At 36.6% G+C, this 27,575-nt stretch overlaps 2 protein-coding genes and 1 long non-coding RNA gene across 8 annotated transcripts; 1 reads left to right on the forward strand and 2 right to left on the reverse strand.

Annotated features, from left to right (window-relative positions):
- Window positions 1-4,837: 4,837 nt before the first annotated feature.
- LOC110935116 (ADP-ribosylation factor GTPase-activating protein AGD12) lies at window positions 4,838-7,673 on the reverse strand. The gene is made up of 8 exons (XM_022177681.2): window positions 7,417-7,673; window positions 7,020-7,101; window positions 6,575-6,650; window positions 6,222-6,382; window positions 5,996-6,128; window positions 5,803-5,919; window positions 5,568-5,663; window positions 4,838-5,227 (listed from the first exon to the last, which is right to left on the reverse strand). Exons 1-8 carry the CDS (start codon window positions 7,424-7,426, stop codon window positions 4,952-4,954), a joined length of 951 nt encoding a protein of 316 aa, XP_022033373.1. The 5' UTR covers window positions 7,427-7,673; the 3' UTR covers window positions 4,838-4,951.
- Window positions 7,674-10,145: 2,472 nt separating this feature from the next.
- LOC110933959 (ethylene-responsive transcription factor RAP2-9) lies at window positions 10,146-10,658 on the reverse strand. The gene has a single exon (XM_022177158.1). The coding sequence runs from the start codon at window positions 10,656-10,658 to the stop codon at window positions 10,146-10,148; it is 513 nt and encodes a 170-aa protein (XP_022032850.1).
- A 1,805-nt stretch (window positions 10,659-12,463) lies between these two features.
- Window positions 12,464-21,563, forward strand: LOC110937402. Of its 6 annotated transcripts, none has more exons than XR_004890648.1 (5): window positions 12,464-12,814; window positions 14,317-14,408; window positions 15,112-15,915; window positions 17,370-18,878; window positions 20,388-21,563. It is a non-coding gene; the product is annotated as an uncharacterized LOC110937402 (long non-coding RNA). The 6 variants fall into 6 exon arrangements; XR_002590767.2 differs by having other exon boundaries at window positions 14,324-15,915; window positions 20,388-20,472; window positions 21,176-21,563; XR_004890647.1 differs by having other exon boundaries at window positions 14,324-14,408.
- The last annotated feature ends 6,012 nt before the right edge of the window (window positions 21,564-27,575 follow it).

The raw sequence follows: 27,575 nt of genomic DNA on the forward strand, positions 1-27,575 counted from the left end.
AAAATTTCTTATACCTATATTTAAAACTAGAGGATTGTTACAAAATTATTCGGTATATATGTTTGATATAATAAGTAACAAGATATAATATTTTTCTCATTTAAATATTTCATTTTAAGAATTAATAATTCAATACACACAAATATTTCAAACACTTGGAATACTTTTTTTAAAAGGAGGTTATAAAAGCACCTTTATAAAGACAGAGAAGAAAAGTCCAAGACTTGTTCAAAGCTTCATTTTCTGACCATTTCAACTTGAAGTGATGTGCAATCTTGCTTTCTATTTAAGTCACATTTTTCAAACCCATATGGTTTAACTTAAAGCAATAATAATCGGATCATTCTTGTTACATGATTGCATTTTTGATTTTATTACACATGGGGTAAGGCTATACACAAGCCACTTTGATTTGATGTAGTGAAACCCAAGAGTTAAAACGTCTGCTTAACTGGAATCGTCAAATTCAAGCACTCGTTTAACTAGAATCTTCAAAATGAAATACCCGTTTAACTGAAATCCACAAAACTAAACGTTCGTTTATAAGTTGAAACAACTGATGTGATTATGTCATGGTTATGCGTAGATCGTATATCATAGAAACGCCCTAAAAATGCGTTTGCACTAATTTTTTCTTGTTTAAAAAAATATTTAAATTTATCCACCCCTGTAACTAGGGGTGTTCACGGTTCGGTTTCAAACCGTGAAAACCGCTCAAACCAGTCATCGGTTTGTTTCACGGTCGGTTTTTTTACTCCACTTTCGGTCGGTCGGTTTCATTATTTTCAAACCGTAGTGAACGGTTTGGTTTATGGATTATACCGAAAACCAACCGTATAAAATCGGACCGGACCGTATGAATTTAATATATCAATTTTGTTTAAATATTACATATATATATATTTCGAACTTATTTTTTTTTCTTTTATTTTTCATGTGTAAACAACTTGTGTTTTGCATATTCTGAGCTTGTCACTCTTACATTTTTAACAGGGAATAATTTTTGTTTAAAACTTGTTCAATTCTTTAAATTCTAAACATATGTACTTATATATATTTTGGATATCTTGTATAGAAGCCGAACGAACCTAAACTAGAAACCAAACCAGAACCAAACCGTTACTAACGGTTTGGTTTGGTTCGGTTCAAGAGTTATACGGTTCGGTTTTGGTTTACAAAAACAATAAACCGTTAGTAATGGTTTGGTTCACGGTTTGACCATAAAACCGTAAAAACCGGACCGTGAATACCCCTACCTGTAACTTTTGCTATTTCAAGAGTATAAAGATACGAGGATTCAATAATTAAGTTATGTGTTCATCAAACTTTATTTTGTTTACATAAATATCTAAACATAATGTATACTAAACTTTTATAGTTTATGTTTACTTATTTACGGTATCATTCATATAACCATTAGTTTATTTTCGAACACACGAATTAAACCTTAAAGCTAAAGAATAGGAGTTATAACTCCAAGTGATGATAGAGAGTCTATACATAAAAAGGTCCCTACAAGTATTTCATCAACATATATGATAAAGTATCTGAGCTTCACAAACAACCATCTAATGTATAACAAAATTCTCATAGTCAACCTACAACGGACCAATTAATAAAGCTTTTTGATTTATGGTGCCATTTTTATTATTCAACGTTTTGTGTGGGTCAAAATGACTTTATATATATATCCAAGCATAAATTAGGATATATCTTATGCATATAGATCACTACATAACATTAAAATACCATCAGACTAGTTTGATCGTATATGTTTTTTAATTTTGTACCGGTTAACTTATACATGTGAAAAAAACAGTTGGAATTACTAGTGAGAAAACATTGTTAACGCTAGTTTACTATTTCGTTTTAAATTCTATGAGCTCTAAAAGCTCTAGAAAATTACTAGTGAGACAAATTCTATGTTTATATATTTTCTTTTTCAACACTAAGGGAGCGTTTGGTTCGCAGGAATTCAATGAAATTTAAGTGAATTGGAATTTGAATTCCATCTCTTAACATGTTTGGTTCACAAAATTTGATAAAATTGGAATCCCAATTCCAATCTTCATGTGTTTGGTTGACAATGGAATTGGAATTGGAATTAAGCATGAATTCCTTCAAATTCTTTTAACTAAAGGAATTCAAAATCATTCCAATATGTGAAAGAATTAAAGTAATTTCATTGGAATCTTCAAACCGTTTCAACCCAATCCGAACCGTTTTGACCCGTACCTTTTCGACCTGTACCGTTTCAACGCGTACCGTTTCAACGCGAACCGTTTCGACCCGTACCGTTTCGACGCGAACCGTTTCGACGCGTACCGTTTCGACGCGTACCGTTTCGAAGAGTATCGTTTCTACCCGTACCGTTTCGGCCCGAACCGGGGGTTGTGGGTGCCTGGATGATGGATTCCAATTCTTTTGACAACCAAGATTCCAATTCCAACAATTTCCAATTCCAATTGTAATGTTTAAATTCCGAATCCAATTCCTTCAAATTCTAATTCCTATATAAATTTCAATTTAAATTCCAATTCCAAATCATTCCGTGAACCAAACGCCCCCTAAGACTCAGAGAAACTTCTAAAGCTCCGTTAACTCTGTAGAATACTAACCAAGTTTTAAAAGTGTTCCAATTAGGTCACTCAAGTTTCAAAAATGTTCCAATCAGATCACTCAACATTCATTTTTCATTAAAATTAAGGGGTTTTTCATCCATTTCATAGATAACCGTGATGATGTGGATTTTTGTTTTCACTCTTTTTATTTGATGCAAACGTCGAGTGATGACGTGAATTATAGCTTGTTTTTTTTTAATGTAATAGAAGTCTTTTTATTTTTAATAAATATAATTTCATATATTAAAATAATCCGACGCCAGAATCTTATGCTCCATTTTTTCTTAACACATGGAAAAAAAGGACATGGCTCGATTTGAATGTTAAGTTATCTAATTGGGAAAAAACGATACGAGTGGCCTAATTAAAACACTTTTAAAACTTCGTTACTATTCTGTGACATTTTCCTGCTTTTTTTTAATCAGCACATTATCTTTTTTTAATCTTTATTCGCTTGATGCTTGTTATGTATTTGCTGTTAAATAGGCTCGGTAAGTCTAAAGTCAAAAATTAAATCATGAATGTGACATGTTATTTTTATTTATGACATAGAAAACTCGAGATAAGTCAAGAATTTAATATTTAAATATAAAATATTCACAATTATGTCTTTATAATACTGTATGATTTACTATAAATGTGCTTTTTTTTTTAAACAACTACCATCTAATATTTTGTCTGATTCTTTTGAAAGTGAAGCCAGATTTGTGGTTTACATGTGAATGGTCTAATATCCCTGCAGAAATTTAGGTAGTAATGATTGCTTTGTATTTGACCAATTCTAACTTCTAACACCTGAATCATTGTTAGTTCATCCTGTTCATGAATTCGGTGCAAACCGGTTTATTGGTCATGGATCGAAACATGTTTTTGTCGGAAAATTGAACATAATAACTGAAGTTTGGATTTCTTTGCACCTGAGGTTGTGGAGCTACTCGGTCGAGTCTAATGGGTCAAGTATAATAATGTTATGACCCCAAGATTTATGAAAGTAATTTAAAAAAAAAAAAACTTAGTTTTTCTATTCAGAAAGGGCTAACAACGCAACTTGTTGCCTGTTTGTCTTCTACTTCGATGTATTAGTTTGCAAGATAGTACCAAATATCATTAATTAATATTAAATACGAGCGTATATTCATTCTTAAGGGAAAAATATTTAACATTCCCTCTAAAATTATGCAAGAGTTGAACTTAAGAATTTGAATCTCTCACTTTCACACCATTGCCACAATCACTGGCCCAACCGTAGCCTCCTCAGCCACGCACATCGCGACACTTGCAACCACCACCAACGGCCCCACGGCCCCACCATGGTTACTAGTGCCACATTCAACTTCCTCAACAAAGTAGCAAGCCAAACATGATTATCTCATCAACCAATTACATCAAAATGCTTTTTTTTATTTGACAAATTTGAATTTCAAATACTATTCGTTTGACAAATTCCAATTCCTTCCAATAAAAGTTCCTAATACAATAGCCTTGTTTTTAAATCTTTATAAAAGAATTTAACCTTTTGAAAACAGACTTTTAAAACCATCTAATACACTAATGGGCCTAGAATATGTTACATTAGCCAGTATTCGAATAGTTTAAACCAATTAGGCTCATTATTAAGAAACATTTACATATGGGCCTTACAACTTTGTTCAAGACTTGGCTATAATTAATGATTAATCTAGCACCAGTTATTACTAAGTTCTTAACTATATAAACATCCTTGTATATCAATTGCCCAATTTTGATGCTGGATAGAGAGAGCTGTAAAACCAATGTCTTGAGTTTCAACATCAACAATGGTTGAGAGCTTACATTCCATGTTCAAAAACACCATACTTCTTGTCGCACAAATCGTCACTCGTCAATGTTGTTTGTATTTCTAAACTCGGATCTAAGTATGGAACTAAAAAAAAGTATAGTTTGCTTTGACTTATAAGAAACGATAATGAAATGAAAAGCTCAATGATAAATCTACAAAGTCGTTTTAAGAGCATCACTAAAACAGAAGTAGCCGGTATTGGCTTAATACGTCGGTGTAGAGTATGCTTACTTTTAGGCCTTGTCCAATGGGCTCCAACCCACACCAGTTATATAGACTATACATGTCATTTTACATAAGATATTCATGGAGCCACTTAACGAGTGAGCCGAACCAAGCCAGCTTGAGCTCGAGTGTATGCAGTCTGGCAAAATGCATACTAGGATAAAAAATATTCTCAAATAATGAGCACGAGTGTCATTCTTTTTGGTTATTCATACAACCGAGAACATTATGTGAATGAAATAACAAAAGAACTATACACACACACACACAACGGACACACCTAACGTTATGGGGGTATCCACTCTACTTCAAGATATATTATCCCAGATTGTACATTCTTCAGTTGAAGTGAAACCTCTTGTTTTATCTTTCCATCAACTATATTTACCACGCTATCTTCTAGGAGCGCATTGTCATGTGATTTCAGCCACTTTCCTATCTGCATGTCCCCAAACATTGAAGCATCACCGTATGCCATTACTGATGTCATCATTGGCTGAATGTCGATTTCTGCTTCTCCCATTATATCATCAGCCGAGAATGTATCATAATCATAGACTTGCTGCACCCACCAACAATACACAACTTGATGTTGAGCCCAAGTTTAATCTAGAGTAACTAGAGGTGACAGTTTCTACCTGTTTACTTATGAATGGGTTGATTTGGGTTGTATTTTATCTTAAACGGGTCAAAATCAAAATTTTGTTACAAAAGAAAAAGGGTCAGCCCGACTTGACCCGGACTATAAAACACCCATTTCAAACCGAACATGTTTTCACATTTACCCAAACCCTCCCATCTTACCGACTCTAATCTATAGTGGCATATGGATGAAGTATTAACCAAATTTTACTTCTAGAAAATAAGTTGAAATAAAGAAAAAGAAAACAGCATCGGGTTACCACTTTAACGGGCCCATAATCCTTAGGGACGGAAAGCATTAGCTCTTCATTCCAAATTGGATTCAAGTTGCTGTTTTGAACGGCAGTTTGAGCGGTCTAATAAAAGAAAAGCACAAGGAACAAAAAAAGTTAAAAACATCATAATTATATAAAGAATCATATAGGGTATGCCGTATGCATGCCATACATGTCCGGAACTAAAAAATAAGAATTGGAAGATAGAGAAGAGACTGACCTGATCTCCTAGAGAAACAACAACATAAGGATCACTCGAAAGCATATCGCAAACAACAAGATTTGCGCCTTGAAGAATTGTAATCTTTAAATGTCCAATAGCTCCCTCCGGTAATTCCTGTGAACAATTTCAGAAATCAGCTGACAAAAGTTATTAATCGAAACTTGAAACCACTGGAATTTTGTACACTTACAGGTTTTGGTACCGAACTTGAACTTGGGGCACGAAAACTCATCTTTTTGGATGGGTTTGCTTGAAGCGTACCTTTAGCATTATTTGATATCTTCAAACCAGTATTTAAGAACTCTTGAAACTCATACTTGGACCTATGAGGTAAATCACAAGGTATAATTTATCACTCAACATTTTTGTAAGTGATAAATGGGTTCAGCTTGTCTGAATATTCTAGCAAAGTTTACCTGATAAACTTAGTACGGTGCTCAAGGCTAGCATCTGGGCCAGGTTTAACTCCTTTAGGAACATGGGCCTCGTAAATTGAATTTGCAGAACTATTTCCTCCGACTTCAACCATGGCGTTAATTTCTTCTTCGGCCCATTCATCAATTGTTACTGATAAAACCTGTCGAGGTAAGTGGTATCATGTTAGAACTTGCATACATCTGTTTGGGTTGGTTGAGTAAAACTAAAATGAACATGATTAGGATCAAAATGTACAGTCCGTTTTCATAACCGAGTCTACTGTTATATCTGGATGGATGCAGTTTGTTAAGATTATGGTAAATAAATGTACATATGCATAAAAAAGGCTTACCTTTGAAACATTTGGACCTAGACTTCTGTGCACACTACAACATTTCAAGCATATAAACACTCCAATGGTAGGTGACCTGAGATTCAAAACCAATTTATATTTTATAATGTGAAAAAGGGATTAATTATATCAATAAAACCCTATTTACCTAAAAGCACTAATAAATAATAATCACAGAAGAAGGTAAACAAAAAGGTCAAGCTAAATTATTGTATGAATTCGTTCCATCAAGACGTTCCATTCTTCTCCCGTCTTCTTATACAATTTACGTGTAATCTTCATAAGTTACCATTGAAAACTCAACGGGTCAAAAGACTTGAAACTGCAAATAGAGACAATGTGCGCAAAGCCTTTGCCAACATAACATAAAATGTGAAAACGCATCCATGAAGCTATTAGAAGAAAATGATAAATTAAAGCTTTGTATACGGTGTTGGTAACTTACGCCCATTTAGGGTCGGGTGCACCACAATCAGCACAATTACGATTATCACTCTGCTGTAGTAAATCTTTTAATGCTTTTTTACCTGCATAATCACCAGCATGGTTCCTCAATCTATCTTACCAACAATTAATGCAAGTGCCACAAATAACAAGAAAATCGTAATCTTAATCGCTATACACACACACTTGAAAACTAACTATTTTGACTCCAAATCACAATAATCAGTTTAAATTCACATCAAAACACTCCCAAATTCCAAGCATTATATGAATTATGAATGCTATTACCAAAAAAGGATCTTTTTCAATGACACTTATATTTCCAGTTATATATGTTATGTCAGTTACTATGCAATAAATACAAGGAGATCAAAGTTTCAAAAGTTGAATGATCATACCAGAACTCATTGGTCTGCCTGCAGCCCACAATCATCAACCAAACTTTCACTTCTCAAAACAGACTGATCTCTGCTAGAATTTCAGAATAAATAATGAAATTACCAAAAAAAAAAAAAAAACAAATTTTGGAGCCAATGTATTATATCTCTAACACCCCTTTTGTTCTTTAGGGTCAATGTGAAAATCCAACTTGATCAATACAAACGTAATTCTGATTAATCAAAACGAAATTGAAACAATTTTAGAGCAATCATAGGTGTATACTATCGAGAGTTGAATTATAATTTTGAAGGATTGAATTACAATGAAGATGTATATAGATGTATATGAAATTGATTGATGGATCAGAAGAGAATGGTTGCAATTTTACCTGTCTAATATGTGTACGTGTTGCATGGAATGAAAACGATAGCAATTTTACGTGTCTAATTTCGATAGTTATTTCACAAATATGAAAACAAGTTTGTTTTTGTTTTTGTTTCGTTTAGAAGGCTTTTGATTCATCAAATGGGTAGGTGGGTTCCATTTTTATGTTTACAAATTTGATAGTATATAAAATAAATACATTTATATTACTTGCCGTATGTTTGGATAAATAAACGAATGAGAAAATAAGAACAATGTTACTAATGGTCTCTTTGAATAATAGTAGGGTGAGAAAAAAAAACGATTAACTTAATGAAACCAAATTAGATGATAAGTGTGAGCTTCATTGGAGAACACTAAAAAGTGGGGAACAGTGGGGAACCGACACAAACGAACTCCGATTGGACTCATTCCAGCGGCGTTGTCACCGGCTCGTCGAACCCTAACTAGGATCTCTTAACCCTAAACCCTAAATCATAACCCTAAACCCTAAATATATTAGGGTTTGGCTTTTAGGGTTTAGCTTTAGGGTTTAGCTTTAGGTTTAGCCTTTAGGGTTTAGTTTTTAGGGTTTATAGTTTAGATTTTACGGTTTAGCTTAGGTTTTAGCCTTATTTTTTAGCTTTAGGGTTTAGAGTTTAAGAGTTAAGATTTAGGGTTTAGGGTTAAGAGATCCTAGTTAGGGTTCGACGAGCCGGTTCCAACGCCGCTGGAATTAGAGGTGTACAAAAAAACTGGTTTTAGAATCGAAACCGGAAAAAAAACCGAAACTGGTTTTTTTTTTTAACCGGTTTTTTTTATAACCGGTTTTTTTTAACCGGTTTTTTTTAACCGCCGGTTTTTATACCGGTTACTATTCTTGATTTCAAAAACCGGTTATTAACCGAACCGGTTATTAAAAAACCGGTTAAAACCGGAAAAAAACCGGTTTTTTTGGGAAAAACCGGTTAAAAACCGGTCCCAACCGGTTATACCGGTTATTGTTTTGGACCTCAAAAACCGGTTATTAACCGAACCGGTTATTAAAAAAACCGGTTTTTATTTTGGGTGAAAAAAACCGGTTTTTTTTTTAACCGGTTTTTTAAAAACCGATTAACCGATTTGTACACCTCTAGCTGGAATGAGTCCAATTGGAGTTCGTTTGAGTCGGTTCCCCGATGTTCCCTTTTTTTTAGTGTTCTCCAATGAACCTTCCCCTAGACGATAAAAACCTACTGAAACAATTAATCCAAACTAGTAATCGACAATTTGTCTTTTAAACCGAGAATTCTAGTTTGGCTTTGGATAAGCCTCGTTTCCAAAACTAAACAGTGCCGAGTTATTGTACAAAGGACCTTTAACCTACAAAGGGTACAAAGCCACCCGAACATGACACGTTTCCTTGGGCAAAGGGTAACTTCGTCCGCTCCATAATCATTTAAATATGATTCCTTTATATTTCCAATCTCTAAATATTTGATTTGTATCTAATTTGGATCATTGTTGAAAAACTAATCTGTCTTCGTTTAGAATTTAGGCTTAATTTCATGGTCTTCAAGTTTATAAATCTAATTAGTAAGTTAAACTCATCCGTTCGCCACTTTGGCCGATCAATCTGGCGTCATTTTTTTTGTTGAACTTTAATATAATTCGATATCATGATGCCATAATCTGTCATCGCGTCATCTGTCATGGGTTACCCGCTGCCTACAACCGTTAAAGATGACTTTCCATGTGGATGACTCTTAGAGTAACATGTGATTCAGTTTCTAGTTTGGATGCTCAGGTGACTTTTGGTTTGGTTATGCAAGTACCAATGCTATGTAAAATAGTTGTTACGGGTGGGTTTAGTCTTGGTTACATGCCTTGATCCGAAATATGTATCAGTAAGGTTGCTCAACACTGTTACGAGATATGACTCCGACGGCTTAAGCCTACAATGACTCCAAACTACATTGAGCAAACTTGAAGGGCTACGACTAAAATGAGTTAGTAGGGGTATAAAACATACAAATGATCCAGGGTATATGGTATTCCTTCGTTAGAATTTATCATGAGAATACAACAGTGTTATAGGACCCAAATTTACTTTCTTATAAACGAAACAGATTTTAAAATATATGCATTTTCAAATATTATTATTATTTTATGTCTTAATAGTCATGGAATGATAAAATTCAGGAAGAACATTTTGAATGAACAAAAAGTTCACTTAGAAATTTCATCGAACAAGTGGTGTGCATCATGGAATCAAGAAAACCTCCAGCCCCAAATTCATTTACAGCTTTACTACATTCAGTAAGCATATTAATAGTCAGAATTCTAAGTTTAGAGAAAACATTCATTCATTCATTATAGAAGATAATCTTTCTGAGATGATGTTTTATTTGTTGGTCTGACCGTCGTTTTTATGATCAGAGGTGCGGATCCTATCGGGGAAATTAAGCGTGGCTTGAGAACCATAAAGCTTGAAAGCAGCTTTATCATAAGCCAAAGCAGCAGCCTTGGGTGACTTATAAGTCCCCAACCATACCCGATGACCATCCGGATATCTTATTTGAGCCGAAAACATCCCCGCGGACTTCATCATCCCCACATACTTCCTCCACTCCTCTTCTTCCCCCTCCTGCTTCTTCTTCCTTTTCTTCAACTTCAACAACTTTCCTCGACTCCCATCTTTCCCCTCCTCCTTCAATTTTCCTGAATTATGCTCCTGAGTCCCATCTTCTTCCACCTCCTCCTTCAACTTCGACGGTGCCTGAGTCCCATCTTCTTCTATCTCCTCCTTTAACTTTCCTGAAATATTCTCCAACCCATCTTCAACCTCCACCTCCTTCTTCAACGTATCCTCTAACGTCATCGTCGGAAAAAGATCAGCGATATCAGATTCTGACATGCTTGCCTGCCTGCCTGCCTCTCGTGATTTTAGTTTTTTAATCTAGGGTTTCAATAACTTTTTATAAATATTATCAGGCCTTTTTATCTTAGTTTGGGCTTCTTTGGGCTGGGTTTTGGGGTATTTTTTGACCCCAAAACATGCCTCATTGCATTTGCATTATATTATAATTATAATATAATGAAATCGTGAGGGGTGTGATAAGTTTTAGAGCATCCCAACCAATCCTCTCCTTTCTCTCTCTTGCCCTACTCACACAACACAAACAAATATTATCTCTCCTACATCACACTCATATAACCTTCTTTTCTCCATTTATTCTTATTTTTCTTCATATACATCGCCACTCTCACTCCTCCACCTCACATCCTCTCTCCTTCACATCACTTTCTTTCTCTTTAAAAACGTCAAAAAAACCTCTCTATTGCGGATGCTTTTATGGACCATTAGGTTTTGAGTTTGATTTTTTTTTTTTTTTTTTTTTGCCAAATTTATTTGGTTTCCTTCTAGTTTGGTGTATAGACACTATTGCCTAATAGAGATGAATATGATCAGATAATTCCGCTAATGGCACAATGATACTTCCAATGATCCATCAATGGTTCACCTTTTTCGTTCAAAAAAATAAACAACAACAATAATAATAGAGTAAACTGCAATTTTACCCCCTGGGGTTTGGGGTGATTGGCATGTCTACCCCCCCAAAGGAAATAATTGCAATTTTACCCCCCAACGTTTGCTCTTATGTCGCAACTTTACCCCCGGCGTTAATTTGGCTAAACAGTCAACATAAGAAACTGATGGTCAAAGGGTAAATATGTGATTTTGCTATTTTTGTGAAGCTTCTTCTCTACAACACCCCTATAAGTAACATATCAAAGCAGAATTACGCCCCCCACCCACCTTCCCACCATCCTCCTTCGAACCTGCGATCACTTCTCCGGCGACATCAGGGTTCTCCGGCGATCAGTGATTCTCTGGCGATCAGGCTTATCCTCCGATCAGGCTGCTCCTCCGGCGACAACAACTCCTCCGCTATCTTCAACCTTACAAAATGCCGGTTGTTTGTTGGCTAATCCGCTATCTCATCCGCCATACCGCAGGTATAATCGGCCAATGTTAGTTAATCAGGGTCAGATTTAGTCATTTTCATGTTATAAACAGGGTTAGGGTCTGATTTGGTTCACGGTTGGTTTTTTTACAGTTGACCTGACGATGAGCTTATCAAGCTCATCATTGGTGGTCCACCTAGTGGTCTCTGTGTTTGGGAGGCCTGTCCTCAACTTCCATTATCCACCGGAGAGTTGAGCGGATGTTTACTCTAGTAGTTATTTAGCTTTTGTGTAATATGTAGGTTAACTTAACTTAATCGAAGCCTTTATGTATATGTAGGTAAAACATGCATTTTGTCTAAAATGATGGTGATGATTTTGGGTATGTTGTTAGCTTGGTTACCTTTATGCAATGTTGTTGGAATCCTTTATGCATTTTGTGTAAAATTGTGACAACCCGAACTTTCAAGGTTACTGACGTGTGATCTTGTGATCGTAACCCCATTAAACTTAAACGTTTGATAACCTGATTAGATAATTTATTGGAAATACTTGGGTCGCGTATATGTTGGACTTTATAACTATACTTTACAAGTACTCACCCTATCGGCCCAAATATAACTCCTGAGCCCAACATGTATTGTTCCTTGTGTGTGTATTATTTAACTCGGCCCACTTGTGCATTAATTCATAAACATGTGTATTAATTGGTTCTATGATTAATTATGTAACACCCCAAAACTTGAATTATTAAATTCGTTAGTAGGTTACCTTGGGTAATTAGATGAAGTACAACAACTAAGTTATTAAACTTAGTTAAATGTCTAATAAATAAGTAAAGGAATGAAGTTTGTGGCAACTATGATGATGTGTTAGAGTTGAGGGACCTAGATTGCCATAATGTAAACTAAAATTTAATAAAAAAAAAAAGAAAGAAAAATAAAACCACAACACACACTGTGCGTGTGTGTGGTCGATCGCACAAGGCAGAGGGAAAGGGGTAAACCCTAATTCTCAAGAAATCTCCAAATTGAAAAGGGAATTGAAGGTTTTTAGGATGCATGTATCAAGATTATCGATCTCCTAAGTGTTCTTCACTATCAAGTAAGTTAAATTATGTGTTTTAATGATAGTTGATGAAGTGGGTTTTAGTCAATCCGTGAAATCTTATGAAATTGAACATGTATATATGTTAGATTCACCATATAGAAGGTGTCTTGTGCTTGAATTTGAATGTATTGAAGATTTGAGGAAAAACCCACTTGTTCAAGTAGCATGGTAATCTTGTAGTTGTATAAGTTAAGTAATTTTGATGAATGAATGATTATGTACTAATGTATCGTTAGCTAATCATGTTGTAGGAGGTATGAATCATGTGAAATTGGTCGAATGATTGAGTTTTTGTAGTTACTAATGGGTTATGCATAAAACTCATGTACATGATGCTTAAAATGTTGTACGCCCGCCAAGTGTTTGATAAAATGCCTAAAGTTTGTGTAAAATAGTTAGTAAATTCGTCACTTTTGACAGCCTTAGATAGTCATCTTGTAAAGGCCGTATCTCATTCGTTATTAGGAGTTAGACAACGAGCCTTATATCGTTGAAAAGGTTGTTTCGCATATTACATTTCATATTTGGTCATAAGAGGCTGGTTATGAGATTAAGTGGGTCAAAACAGCATGAAAAGTTAGTAAATTCGTCACTTTTGACAGCCTTAGATAGTCATCTTGTAAAGGCCGTATCTCATTCGTTATTAGGAGTTAGACAACGAGCCTTATATCGTTGAAAAGGTTGTTTCGCATATTACATTTCATATTTGGTCATAAGAGGCTGGTTATGAGATTTAGTGGGTCAAAACAGCATGAAAAGTTAGTAAATTCGTTTTGACAGCAAGCTGTTTGGAAGCATTTCAGCTTCTGTGCTGATTTTGTAAAAATCATATAAAATCATAGGAATGTCCGATTGTTACGATCTTTATATGCTTAGAAAGATCTCTGAGTGTAGATCATTTCATATTTGAACATGAAGAACTGAATCAGAAGATAAATGGGTTAAAATGTGTCGTGAACAGCTGCTGCGCAGAAAGTGGCTGCACAAATTTTAGTATATATATTCAGTAAAAATAGTTGTATTGTTATGCACACTTGTATGAATCATGAACTACTGATTTTAATAAATTATTAGTAAGTTATTTGATTGTTTTAAGTGTCTAAAACACTTACCAACTAGTTTATGCATATAATTGCACCAACGGGTCGAAACGGGTTGTTGATAGAAAATAGTGGAATGGATGTGTAAAAACCAAGGTGTTAAGAAATGGTATGAAATGTTTAACATATGAAGCAAGTTGCCTAACTTAGAAAAGGTTATCATTATAAGTATGGAATTTTGAAAGAATAACGAACATGATGTAAATACATAATTATGCATGCTAGAAGCTCATGTATGACTGTTGTGATGATGGAATGATAAATTGTTAGATTGATTAGCATTGTAGTATTATGATACATGTTGAACTCGTTAAGCGATTGACACGTGAATAGAAGTGTGATTAGTGATGCGTATGATTATGTATACTAACTATTGAATGGATGTAATGGAATGAGATAATAGGAACGTGTCAAGGAGAGGTCAAGCATAGGAGGATAACGGGTCAAGATAAGGCAAGGTGACAAATACACTTAATGGAGTACTCGAGGTAAGTGAATTTCGATTCACTTTTTAGTAGGTTTAATAGATTTTAATACTTATGTTTACGAAACATCATGAAAGAACATGTAATAATCAGAAGTACAAAGCCAATAATGCCTCATTATTGAGGAAGGTTGTATTTAAGCCGAAAGTAAATTGGTGGGTTTAAACGGGTCGAATTTTATGTGCATATGTTGCGTAATGTAATGAAATTCGTTATGGTTAAGACCTTGGGTAGGAATTTTTAGTCATTATGTAAGGGGAACACTTCCCGGACCATTAGGAACAAGTTTTATATGATTCGGTTGTCGGTTAGTTAATGAACGGATTGTTTCATGTTAGTGTAGGAAATTTTATAAGTATATGTGTATAGGAACCCAAAGGGCACGTGGGTTGAATCATAGATTGTCTATACTATGTAAAGTTGTGAATGTGACATTCCGGCATAAACCTACATGTAAAAGAAGCTTGTGTATATATTCGTGATTAATTGATTGTGCGTAGGAAGGAACATTGGCATGTATGAAGGTACGCATGTATATGTAAGTGTGTATATATACATATATGTATGTATGTATGATAATAAGTACGTAGGTGTGAATGTATGTGTGAATGAATGTTCAATGCTTAAGACATATGCATGAACGTTATCAAAGTGTTCGAGTATTTATGGTTACTAATGATGTGCGTCGAGTTGGAATGTAATGTAGGTATGGGATCGTCGGCTTCATGAAGAAATGGAGCTGGATTTGGATAAGAGTATTTAAGAAAGCGCTTGGACAATTCCACGACTACTTTATAGAATGCTCTACGAAATTCTATTATATAGTTTAATGTTGTATGGTATGTTAATGACTAATGGTTTGGTTGTACGTGGTGTCCACAGGTATCGCTTGGGTTTTCTCTACATTTATTGAAGTGAAGCGGACTTAGTTCGAGTTGAGAGCAAGGATTGTACGGGGTAGAATGGTCACATAGTGTAACTCATATAGATTTTGAAGTATTAATGTTATAAATCCGTTTTAATGAATATATGGCTTTTCGCATTTGAACCTTCATGTGTTTGATATGTCTATTAAAGAACGAAATTTTTGGGCTCTTGTTTTCCGCTGCGTCGTATTTTAAGTTATTACACGTTAGTCTTACAGGGAATTGTTCTTATTACGAACGGGTCATGCCCGAATTTTGTTAAATAATAGTATGATAATATTACATTTTGGAATGTGTAATTTGGGCGTTATAAGTTGGTATCAGAGCCCTGGTTTGAGGGAAATCAAGTATGAGGAGGCAAATACTTGAACTCAAACCTGTGTGCTCTTGTGACGAGAAACCCGTACAATCCAAGACTCGATCAAGATCTAAAGGTAGAAGCAAATGTAAGTATGAATTTAAGTATGTTTATGAAGAAACTAACATTATGTTGTGTGTAAGATAAGCATAGTTGTTTGGATGAGGATGATCCACGACTGTGGTCTCGGACTGACACCAAGGCATGTAATAAGACCATTGCCCAGGTACGTAAATTTTGCATAAGGGTGCATGTAATGCTAAAAGTTATCGAGTGAAGGAAAATTTTAATGAAATATAATAATATAATGGAAACGAAGTTATGAAAATGTTACACGTGCCGAAACCTAATTCTTCGGACATAAGGTGACGATTACACGAAGACACGAAACTAGTATGTGGATTGTGTACCTGGCCAGTACACAAGAAACATAAGACGTTCGTGAGACCGTAATGATTGTTACAGGTATGTCCGATAGGATTTGGTAGCGGTTGGGTGTGTGGGTGAAATGGGTAGTAAGACTCTCGGGAGGTTGAGAGTACTATGTAAGGGTGAAAAGTATAAGTGATAAGAATGAAATATTGAGTCCATAAGAAAGTATGGATTGACAATGTATGAATGCAATGCTTGAGTCCGCGAGACGGATTCAAGGATGAAAGATATGAATGCAATGCTTGAGTCCGCGAGACGGATTCAAGGATGAAAGATGTGAATGCAATGCTTGAATCTGCGAAACGGATTCAAAGAATGAAAGATACGAATGATGCAAATCCCTTGCGGATTTGATTATGCTAAAGAAGGTTATGATAAGCTATGCAAATCGACCGATTCAAGTTGAACAAGTCGAGTAAGGATAGGGCACCATCCGTTTAGAACGGGTGGTCGTGAATGCAATAATAAATGTATGAAGTTCAACCCATTATACGGATAGAACGAAATATTTATGTTGAACACAATTAACTCGATTTTTCCGAGGCGTAAGTGGTATGCTTGAATCTCATTATGAGAATATATGCCATTACCCATTTAATTAGATACTCGAATGCGTAAAAGAAATGAAAGTATATAAGCGAATGGAACTAAAATGTTGGTGTTGTAAGCGAAATAAGTATTATGACTAACCTTTAAAACGGGAAGGGTAAAAATTTGCAAGAAAACACTGGAACAGTGAAGCTATGAGGTCGTAAGCATGTTTGAATTGAAAAAGAGTACAAACGTGTACTTCGATACGCATGTATATAATAAGAAATAAGTGGCAGTTGACCTTGAAAAGTCAAACTGCAGAAGCTGAGAAATAATTTGGTTTCAAACCAAGAGAGTGCTAGAGAAGAAAGGAAATGTGTAGTGTAGTACACCAAATGAGTTAAAGAATTACGAAATAATGATTATGTGTTTACCCGTCAAGAACGGGTCAAACAATGAGAATGATATATATATATATATATATATATATATATATATATATATATATATATATATATATATATTATGAAATGGTCATGTATTGACCCGTTATGAATAAGCTTAACACACTAGTGCTTTAAAACGAATCTTGGAAGTAGTAATATGTAAACAAGGAGAAGTAATAAACATCATGTTTAAATGAACTTGAATGAAATGTGATAATCCCCAATTTTATAATGAGTATGGCAGATATCATAGTGTGATAAACCTATCTAGGTCAGTGAAAGAATGTTCATAAGCGAAAGCTCGTCACACGGATAAACGAGGTCAATACGAAACATGGTATGGATGGGGACGAAGAGGACCGACTCGTTGCTGCATGTTCAAGTACTGCACCAAGGTAGTAAGGTTAGCAAATTATTTAATATATGAAGGTACGATGCTCGAATCCCTCAAACCTACGCTCTCGTGAAAGTGTGTTCGTTTCTAAACGCCACGCAAGTAAGTGATTTAAGGATTTCGAGCTATGCTTTTAGATGAAAACGGAAATGGGTTATGGATAAATTACTATTATAACCTGGGTTGGGACGTTATGGGATGTTAGGGAAGGTTTCGGGACTGCCCGAGACCATTTCTGGTTGAAAAAAAAAAGACCCGGGAACAAAAATTTTTGGTCAAACAGCGTCTGCACACCAGAGAGCCCGTCGGCGACGGCCTTTATGCCGTCGGCGACGGCACCCCTCCACCTGACGCGCTAACTGTCTGTCTACGGGCAATGTTTAGCGACGGGACCTTCCCGAGCCCGTCAGCGACGCACCATGTGCCGTCGGCGACGGGTCCCCCTTATCTGCTTATGCTGAAATTGTTTGTTTATTAGGCTAAGGTCCTTAATTCAGTTCTAGCATTCATTAAACACTAAGAACACCCCAGATTGATTATGAAGCTAGGAAATTCAAGACAACTATCGTGTTTTAATGATGAATGTGTGGGAAGTTATGTATGCGAACGGATGAAATAAGTAACACATCTAGAATGTTTGTAAAGAAAGATTGGGTAAGTTTATAAAAATTTTACGCTATCATTGAGAAAGTACCTCCGTATGAATAAGTACGATATGTTAAATGTGTACGAATGAACGAGATTGAATGCGGAAATGAATAAAATAATGATGACTAGGGATTGGTTTTCGCAAAGAAGTTTGAAATCTTGATAAGTATGAATAATATGTCAGGATGCTAGTTTCAAATTATGGACTATGGGATCTGTGATTAGGCAATTTCTCACAACATGCTTATGTAAGTCGTCCAATGTCACTTGAATGAATGAACGAACGAAGAATAAAACTAGATGGGTTATAGAAGAAATGAAAGAGGTTTCGGGGACGAAACCTTCTTTAAGGGGGATAGATTTGTAACACCCCAAAACTCGAATTATTAAATTCGTTAGTAGGTTACCTTGGGTAATTAGATGAAGTACAACAACTAAGTTATTAAACTTAGTTAAATGTCTAATAAATAAGTAAAGGAATGAAGTTTGTGGCAACTATGATGATGTGTTAGAGTTGAGGGACCTAGATTGCCATAATGTAAACTAAAATTTTATAAAAAAAAAGAAAGAAAAATAAAACCACAACACACACTGTGCGTGTGTGTGGTCGATCGCACAAGGCAGAGGGAAAGGGGTAAACCCTAATTCTCAAGAAATCTCCAAATTGAAAAGGGAATTGAAGGTTTTTAGGATGCATGTATCAAGATTATCGATCTCCTAAGTGTTCTTCACTATCAAGTAAGTTAAATTATGTGTTTTAATGATAGTTGATGAAGTGGGTTTTAGTCAATCCGTGAAATCTTATGAAATTGAACATGTATATATGTTAGATTCACCATATAGAAGGTGTCTTGTGCTTGAATTTGAATGTATTGAAGATTTGAGGAAAAACCCACTTGTTCAAGTAGCATGGTAATCTTGTAGTTGTATAAGTTAAGTAATTTTGATGAATGAATGATTATGTACTAATGTATCGTTAGCTAATCATGTTGTAGGAGGTATGAATCATGTGAAATTGGTCGAATGATTGAGTTTTTGTAGTTACTAATGGGTTATGCATAAAACTCATGTACATGATGCTTAAAATGTTGTACGCCCGCCAAGTGTTTGATAAAATGCCTAAAGTTTGTGTAAAATAGTTAGTAAATTCGTCACTTTTGACAGCCTTAGATAGTCATCTTGTAAAGGCCGTATCTCATTCGTTATTAGGAGTTAGACAACGAGCCTTATATCGTTGAAAAGGTTGTTTCGCATATTACATTTCATATTTGGTCATAAGAGGCTGGTTATGAGATTAAGTGGGTCAAAACAGCATGAAAAGTTAGTAAATTCGTCACTTTTGACAGCCTTAGATAATCATCTTGTAAAGGCCGTATCTCATTCGCTATTAGGAGTTAGACAACGAGCCTTATATCGTTGAAAAGGTTGTTTCGCATATTACATTTCATATTTGGTCATAAGAGGCTGGTTATGAGATTTAGTGGGTCAAAACAGCATGAAAAGTTAGTAAATTCGTTTTGACAGCAAGCTGTTTGGAAGCATTTCAGCTTCTGTGCTGATTTTGTAAAAATCATATAAAATCATAGGAATGTCCGATTGTTACGATCTTTATATGCTTAGAAAGATCTCTGAGTGTAGATCATTTCATATTTGAACATGAAGAACTGAATCAGAAGATAAATGGGTTAAAATGTGTCGTGAACAGCTGCTGCGCAGAAAGTGGCTGCACAAATTTTAGTATATATATTCAGTAAAAATAGTTGTATTGTTATGCACACTTGTATGAATCATGAACTACTGATTTTAATAAATTATTAGTAAGTTATTTGATTGTTTTAAGTGTCTAAAACACTTACCAACTAGTTTATGCATATAATTGCACCAACGGGTCGAAACGGGTTGTTGATAGAAAATAGTGGAATGGATGTGTAAAAACCAAGGTGTTAAGAAATGGTATGAAATGTTTAACATATGAAGCAAGTTGCCTAACTTAGAAAAGGTTATCATTATAAGTATGGAATTTTGAAAGAATAACGAACATGATGTAAATACATAATTATGCATGCTAGAAGCTCATGTATGACTGTTGTGATGATGGAATGATAAATTGTTAGATTGATTAGCATTGTAGTATTATGATACATGTTGAACTCGTTAAGCGATTGACACGTGAATAGAAGTGTGATTAGTGATGCGTATGATTATGTATACTAACTATTGAATGGATGTAATGGAATGAGATAATAGGAACGTGTCAAGGAGAGGTCAAGCATAGGAGGATGACGGGTCAAGATAAGGCAAGGTGACAAATACACTTAATGGAGTACTCGAGGTAAGTGAATTTCGATTCACTTTTTAGTAGGTTTAATAGATTTTAATACTTATGTTTACGAAACATCATGAAAGAACATGTAATAATCAGAAGTACAAAGCCAATAATGCCTCATTATTGAGGAAGGTTGTATTTAAGCCGAAAGTAAATTGGTGGGTTTAAACGGGTCGAATTTTATGTGCATATGTTGCGTAATGTAATGAAATTCGTTATGGTTAAGACCTTGGGTAGGAATTTTTAGTCATTATGTAAGGGGAACACTTCCCGGACCATTAGGAACAAGTTTTATATGATTCGGTTGTCGGTTAGTTAATGAACGGATTGTTTCATGTTAGTGTAGGAAATTTTATAAGTATATGTGTATAGGAACCCAAAGGGCACGTGGGTTGAATCATAGATTGTCTATACTATGTAAAGTTGTGAATGTGACATTCCGGCATAAACCTACATGTAAAAGAAGCTTGTGTATATATTCGTGATTAATTGATTGTGCGTAGGAAGGAACATTGGCATGTATGAAGGTACGCATGTATATGTAAGTGTGTATATATACATATATGTATGTATGTATGATAATAAGTACGTAGGTGTGAATGTATGTGTGAATGAATGTTCAATGCTTAAGACATATGCATGAACGTTATCAAAGTGTTCGAGTATTTATGGTTACTAATGATGTGCGTCGAGTTGGAATGTAATGTAGGTATGGGATCGTTGGCTTCATGAAGAAATGGAGCTGGATTTGGATAAGAGTATTTAAGAAAGCGCTTGGACAATTCCACGACTACTTTATAGAATGCTCTACGAAATTCTATTATATAGTTTAATGTTGTATGGTATGTTAATGACTAATGGTTTGGTTGTACGTGGTGTCCACAGGTATCGCTTGGGTTTTCTCTACATTTATTGAAGTGAAGCGGACTTAGTTCGAGTTGAGAGCAAGGATTGTACGGGGTAGAATGGTCACATAGTGTAACTCATATAGATTTTGAAGTATTAATGTTATAAATCCGTTTTAATGAATATATGGCTTTTCGCATTTGAACCTTCATGTGTTTGATATGTCTATTAAAGAACGAAATTTTTGGGCTCTTGTTTTTCGCTGCGTCGTATTTTAAGTTATTACACGTTAGTCTTACAGGGAATTGTTCTTATTACGAACGGGTCATGCCCGAAATTTGTTAAATAATAGTATGATAATATTACATTTTGGAATGTGTAATTTGGGCGTTATAAATTAATAGTAAACATGTGTATTAATTGGTTCTGTGATTAAACAAACGTAAAATGGATATATCTCACAAACTACAACACAACAAAACACATCATAACAGGCCCTATTCCCATTTCCTGTTTGTGGGACGACCTGAATGGATGGGCTTGAGCCCACTTCGGCTATTAATGATAACCGCCAAGCCTTCATATATATGAATACGTAAATTGTTTCTTGATTAGTTTAGACGTAAAACACAAGCCAAAAACCCTACTCCTTCTTAATTCGACTTGTGACGGCAGATACCCCCCCCTCGTGAAGTTCACTCCGGATCCAGCCATACCTTAACTCTTTTGGTTAGTATAAACCTATTTATGTTTAGAATCAATCTCTTTGTAACACATGTTTGGTCGTACCGACTCGTGATTTTGATTACGGATTATGTGCTTTTGATGGTTAATATGTTACTTGTTGGCATGATGATTGATGCTTAGAATTGTGTGCTAATGATGTTTGCTTATGAGGTATGTTACGGACTCACTAGTAATGATATTGTCATGAGTAATTCTTGACTAACCGAAATAAGTAGGAATAAGGAACTAGAATTGCATGATGACATAAATAAGAAAAGTCTTGTGTGCATGTGATCATTATGGATTCTCTTGTTTGATGTGTGCCTCTCAAATTGACCAATGATGACAACAAGAACTGATCCATGTAGTAATTGTTCAAACCCACTAGTTATCTTTGGTCCTATCAAATTAGTCCACTGAACTCACAAAGTTTAAATAACCGATGTGATATATTAGTTGTTTAGTGTGGTCCAATAGATGTGATGTTGGGTGATGATGTTGTTCAAGGTCCCACCACTAGCCGTCAAATTATAATGCTGTTGACCCTTTTGAACTCGTGCCCTCTACTGCCGTGAGGATGATGAACATAGAACTCAAGATGGCCCATGTGCTTTTAGTTGAAAGGTCCAATAATCATCAACAGATTATAAAGGTTGTCGGCCATTAAGAAATTAATTCAATTAGTAGTATTAGGTGCACATGATGTTATGATTATTTTTATGTGAAGTGAATGATAAGATGAAACCCTTACATGTGAGTGTTATTTAATCTGAACTAAAGAAAAGGGTGTGGTTGAATTACATTGTTGAAGGGTAGGGGAAAATATTGTGATTATATAAAACTGGATGGAAAATAAGAGTACACCCCCTTGGGCCGCATACAACTGTGGACACACACATACATATAATGTAATATATTAGTTGGGCTCAATATGTTAAGTGAATTGTTAGAGTATTGGGTTTGTCATTAATAATTGGGCTGCACTACAATTATCATGTATGAGATAATAAGTGTTGAGATATTTGTGTCTTGTAGTGGGCTGGGGAGGACAACGGTTGGGCAGGCCTTGTGTGGTTTTGGGGTCGTTGCACTGTTGGTCTACACTAGCCTGGTCCAACTTAAATTGTTAGGGTATGGGTTGCATGGTTGGGTGTGTGATCGAAACGGAATTAAACACGATGTTATCTAGTACCTGTGTGATTATATGTGCTAAGCTTATTCATACTTGCATAATAAAGATATGTGATCTATGTGTGTAAGTAACTAACTGGTACTGGAACCATGCTAGGATTGGATTGATCAAACTGTGAATACATACTTAAATCTTACCGAGCAAACCAAAGGTGAGTTCATCTCTCTTGAGCATGCGTCCCGGTGGTTGGGACAGTGGGTATCCCGGGGATGGATAAGTCTTTTGGGTAAAAACGGGAATGTTGGATAATATACTCTTCCTATCACCATTAAAGTCCCTCCGTGTTGTTTGGTTACTGGGAAGGTAACATGGTATTAGTTAGTAGCGCTACTTAGGTTTGGCAACCTCACCCCGTTCCTGGGAGGACGGGTGTTGAACTAATGACCTAGTCATGACCAATGCTTTGATAGGAGCATTGGAGAAAGGGCAAAATAATCAGAAGCCGTCTTGTATTGGGGTATTATCAACATTGTTTTCAACATTACTTTCGGAATTAAATTCAATGGATTAACTAAACACTCGGTAATCAACGTTTTCGAAAAACTATGAACTCACCAGCGTAGTCTGACACACTTGTTGCATGCTCGCAGGTCGTTAGGTATCTTGGATTTGGGGAACTTGCTGTCTGGAGTAGCTGGAGTGGTCATGGGTCGACTGGGAGGATTTATGTGATTGATTTCATGAAACTATACTTTGGTTTTGAAACAGTTTAACTTGGTTTACTATTTGCTTCCGCTGAACATATTGGTTTTCATTTAAACATGTTGATGGTATTTTATTAATAATTGAGAACTTTATTTAGAAACTTGTGTGGTTTCAATGTGATTAGTGGCTCATCGCTGGTACGTCACACGCCTAACAGGGACACTCCCTAGGTGGTATTTTTGGGGTGTGACAGTTTGGTATCAGAGCCGCTGGTTATAGTGAACTTGGTTTTTAAAACGTTTTCATAAAACCAGACTATAACCGAACAGGACCGAAATCGACCATGACACTCAGCTCCAGACTGCAAGGTTCGTTTCTCATTTACTATTGCATAGTATATCTAGTGTACACTTATGTATATCATTACACGTGAATGCACACTTGGCACAACAACATGAGCCCTTATATTACCAACCCCTGTTATGTGATCTGTTGGTGTGACACTACCCTTCGACTATTGTGATTCTTGATCCTATAAAACCTTTCGCTTGCTATTTGAATGTGGGGAACCTTTTAGCGCGAGTTAAGAGGCACTGAGATAAGCATGCAAATCACCTTATTATTATGGGTGCACACATAATAATAACGCGAGGTGCATGCAAGTCCCAGTGAGACTTAACGAGCGTGAGAAGGGTTCTGCCCTATTGTGTGTAAACTTGGTAGATTGTAGATTTCAACGTGATACTTGACCTGTACCTCATTTCGACTCATAACCTTTTCCCTCTTCTCCTATAGAATCATGAGTGGACGAGGACATGGACGTGGTCACATCGCGATGACCCAAGCTGAGCTGACCAACTTGATCAACACTCGTGTAGCTGAAGCCCTAGCGGCTTACCAGGCTGGTACGATATGTGCCAATTACTTTATATCCTTGTGTCATATACTCGAATCTTACCAGTGCGTTGTACGTTCTTACGTTTTAGGTCAACCCGCAAATCAAAACAATCCACCTGCTCCACCTGTTTGTACGTACAAGATGTTCATGGATTGTAAGCCACAGACCTTCAGTGGGACTGAAGGGGCTGTAGGACTCCTACGATGGTTTGAGAAGGCAGAATCGGTATTTGCAATGTGTAACTGTCCAACTGGGGACAGAGTGAAGTATGCTACGGGCACACTCGAGGATGGTGCCCTTACATGGTGGAATGCCCAGGTTCAGATGTTGGGTATTGAGATGGCGAATGCCACTACTTGGGATGATTTCAAGGAGTTGATGCGAGAGGAGTATTGTCCTCGTGATGAGATTCAGAAACTGGAGAACGAGTTCTACAATCTGAAAATGGAGGGATCTGAGATTGAAGCATACACTAGGAGGTCTAATGATTTAGCAACTTTGTGCCCTAACATGTCTCGACCCCCACCTCGGCGAATTGAGTTGTATCTCAAGGGCTTAGCACCAGCTGTTAAGGGGTACGTTACTGCTGCAAACCTAGACAATCTGCCCCGTATCGTCCGTTTGGCACATAAGATTACTGACCAAGAGGTCGAACGTGGCAACTTGCCGCCACGTGTTTCTGCTACTACCTCGACTGCTACAGCTACCACACCTGCTAGTGATAACAAGCGCAAATGGCACGATACTGACAAAGCAACCAGTGCCAGCCAATCTCAGAAAAGGGCAGACAACAACATCCACCGCAGTTTTAGCAGTCGTCTTCTGTGAACCAGAATCAAAGCAACAATTCAAATCAGGGTTCTTACGCGGGGAAGTTACCAAAGTGTGATAGGTGTATGTTTCACCATCGCGGACCGTGCACCCGGGTATGTCATAGATGCAACAAGGTGGGTCATATGGCTAAAGATTGTAGGGTCTGGCTTCCAAAGCAGCCGCAGCAGCAGCCACAGCAACAGGAGAGGCAACAGCCACAACAGAATCGGGGAAATCAGAAGGGGTGCTTTCAGTGTGGTGAAGAGGGTCATTTTAAGCGGGATTGCCCTCAGCTTAACCAGAATGCTGGCAACAACAACAACGCAGGGAATAACAACAATGGGAACCATGGTGGGAACGGGGCAAGTGGAAGGGTATTTACTATTGGCGCTGGGGAAGCTCGCAATGAAGAGTAATGCTGAAAGCGGTACGTCTTCTTTGAATGATCTTTTTGCTTCTATTTTATTCGACTTTGGTGCCGATTTAAGTTATGTGTCTCTGGGGTTCAATCGTTAGTTAGGACTGACCCTCACCCTTCTAGTAAATAAGCATGTAGTAGAACTAACTGATAGTAAATCGATAGAAGCTTCTCATGTTCTTTTGTTTGTAAACTTGATTTCATGGGTCAAGTGTTCGACATTGACCTACTTCCCAATACTCTTGTAAGTTTTGACGTGGTCGTTGACATGGACTTGGTTATCTATGTATCAAGCAGAAATTCTCTACAAAAAGAAAATCGTGCGTATCCCTCTCCCCAGTGGGGAATCCTTATCTGTTCAAGATCATCGTAGTGGTGCCATTATTGGCATCGTCTCAGTCGTGAAAACCCAGAAGTGTCTACGGAAGGGCTACTCGGCTATACTAGCTCTTGTCACCGATTCGCCACTTTAAGAAAGGAAGATCGAGTATCTTCCAGTTATTTGTGAATTTTCCGACGTGTCTTCTGAAGAGTTACCTGGTTTATTTCCACATCGTTAGGTGAAATTTCAGATTGAACTTATGCAAATCCTGATTTCCTTCTGGGATACAGCAATCCCTTGGGTTCACTGGACACTATCGCAAATTCATCATGGAATTTTTGAAGATTGCGCAACCTCAACCTCTTTAGCACGGCGGGGAGCTGTGAATTCATGGGAAATAAAACAGGAGAACGTCTTTCGGCTTTTGAAACTCAACCCTGCAACGCATTGAGCATCACTTCTATTCGAGGGTACTGATGATCTGGCGGTATACCATGATGGTTCGAATCAGAGTCCCAGTTACACATTGATGCAACATGAGAAGGAGATGTCACACGTGGTGGACTTACAGGAAGAACTGCACGAGTCACGACCTACGGTGGAAGCCATGGTCCTTGGATTTAAGTTGGAGACATTACTTGTACGGTACCAAATGCACTACCTAGACCGATCACAAGGGCATCCAGTGTACTCTTGTTTCAAGAGAGCTAAACATGTGATGGAATCGCTGGATGGAACTTCTGAATGAATACGACCGTGAAACCTGGACGCGCATGAGCCTTGCAGCTTGCTATCGACTCTAACATACCTGATCAGACTCGCTTTGCTTAAACTGGAGAACTGAAGGAAGAGAGTTTTCAAGATTGACCCATACAGGGCATGGGGAAGCAACCTTTGGCAGGTCGGATGATGCTTACTACTTCATAGAACGAATATGGACCTCACTATACAGCAACCTTAGGGAACTGGTTCAGGCGAAGCACACGGGCCTTGATATCCTACTCATCTGAGTTTTAATAGGGTGTATTAAACACTGGAAGACGACCATGTATGGATGACCGGTCCTAAAGGCCCACATAGCCACGCATAGTAACGAAGCTTGGCATGGACTAGAAAGTCAAGGTTTATTAGTATAGTCGAATCCCAATCGTGAGAGGGTTCGTTGGAACTCAAGACGTGGACCGGAGTTCACATGGTAACACAATGATCGGAATAAACTCTAGTATCCTCGGTTGCTTGAGCGGTGGAA

This window comes from Helianthus annuus, chromosome 4, assembly GCF_002127325.2.
Source record: "Helianthus annuus cultivar XRQ/B chromosome 4, HanXRQr2.0-SUNRISE, whole genome shotgun sequence".
Taxonomy (NCBI): domain Eukaryota; kingdom Viridiplantae; phylum Streptophyta; class Magnoliopsida; order Asterales; family Asteraceae; genus Helianthus; species Helianthus annuus.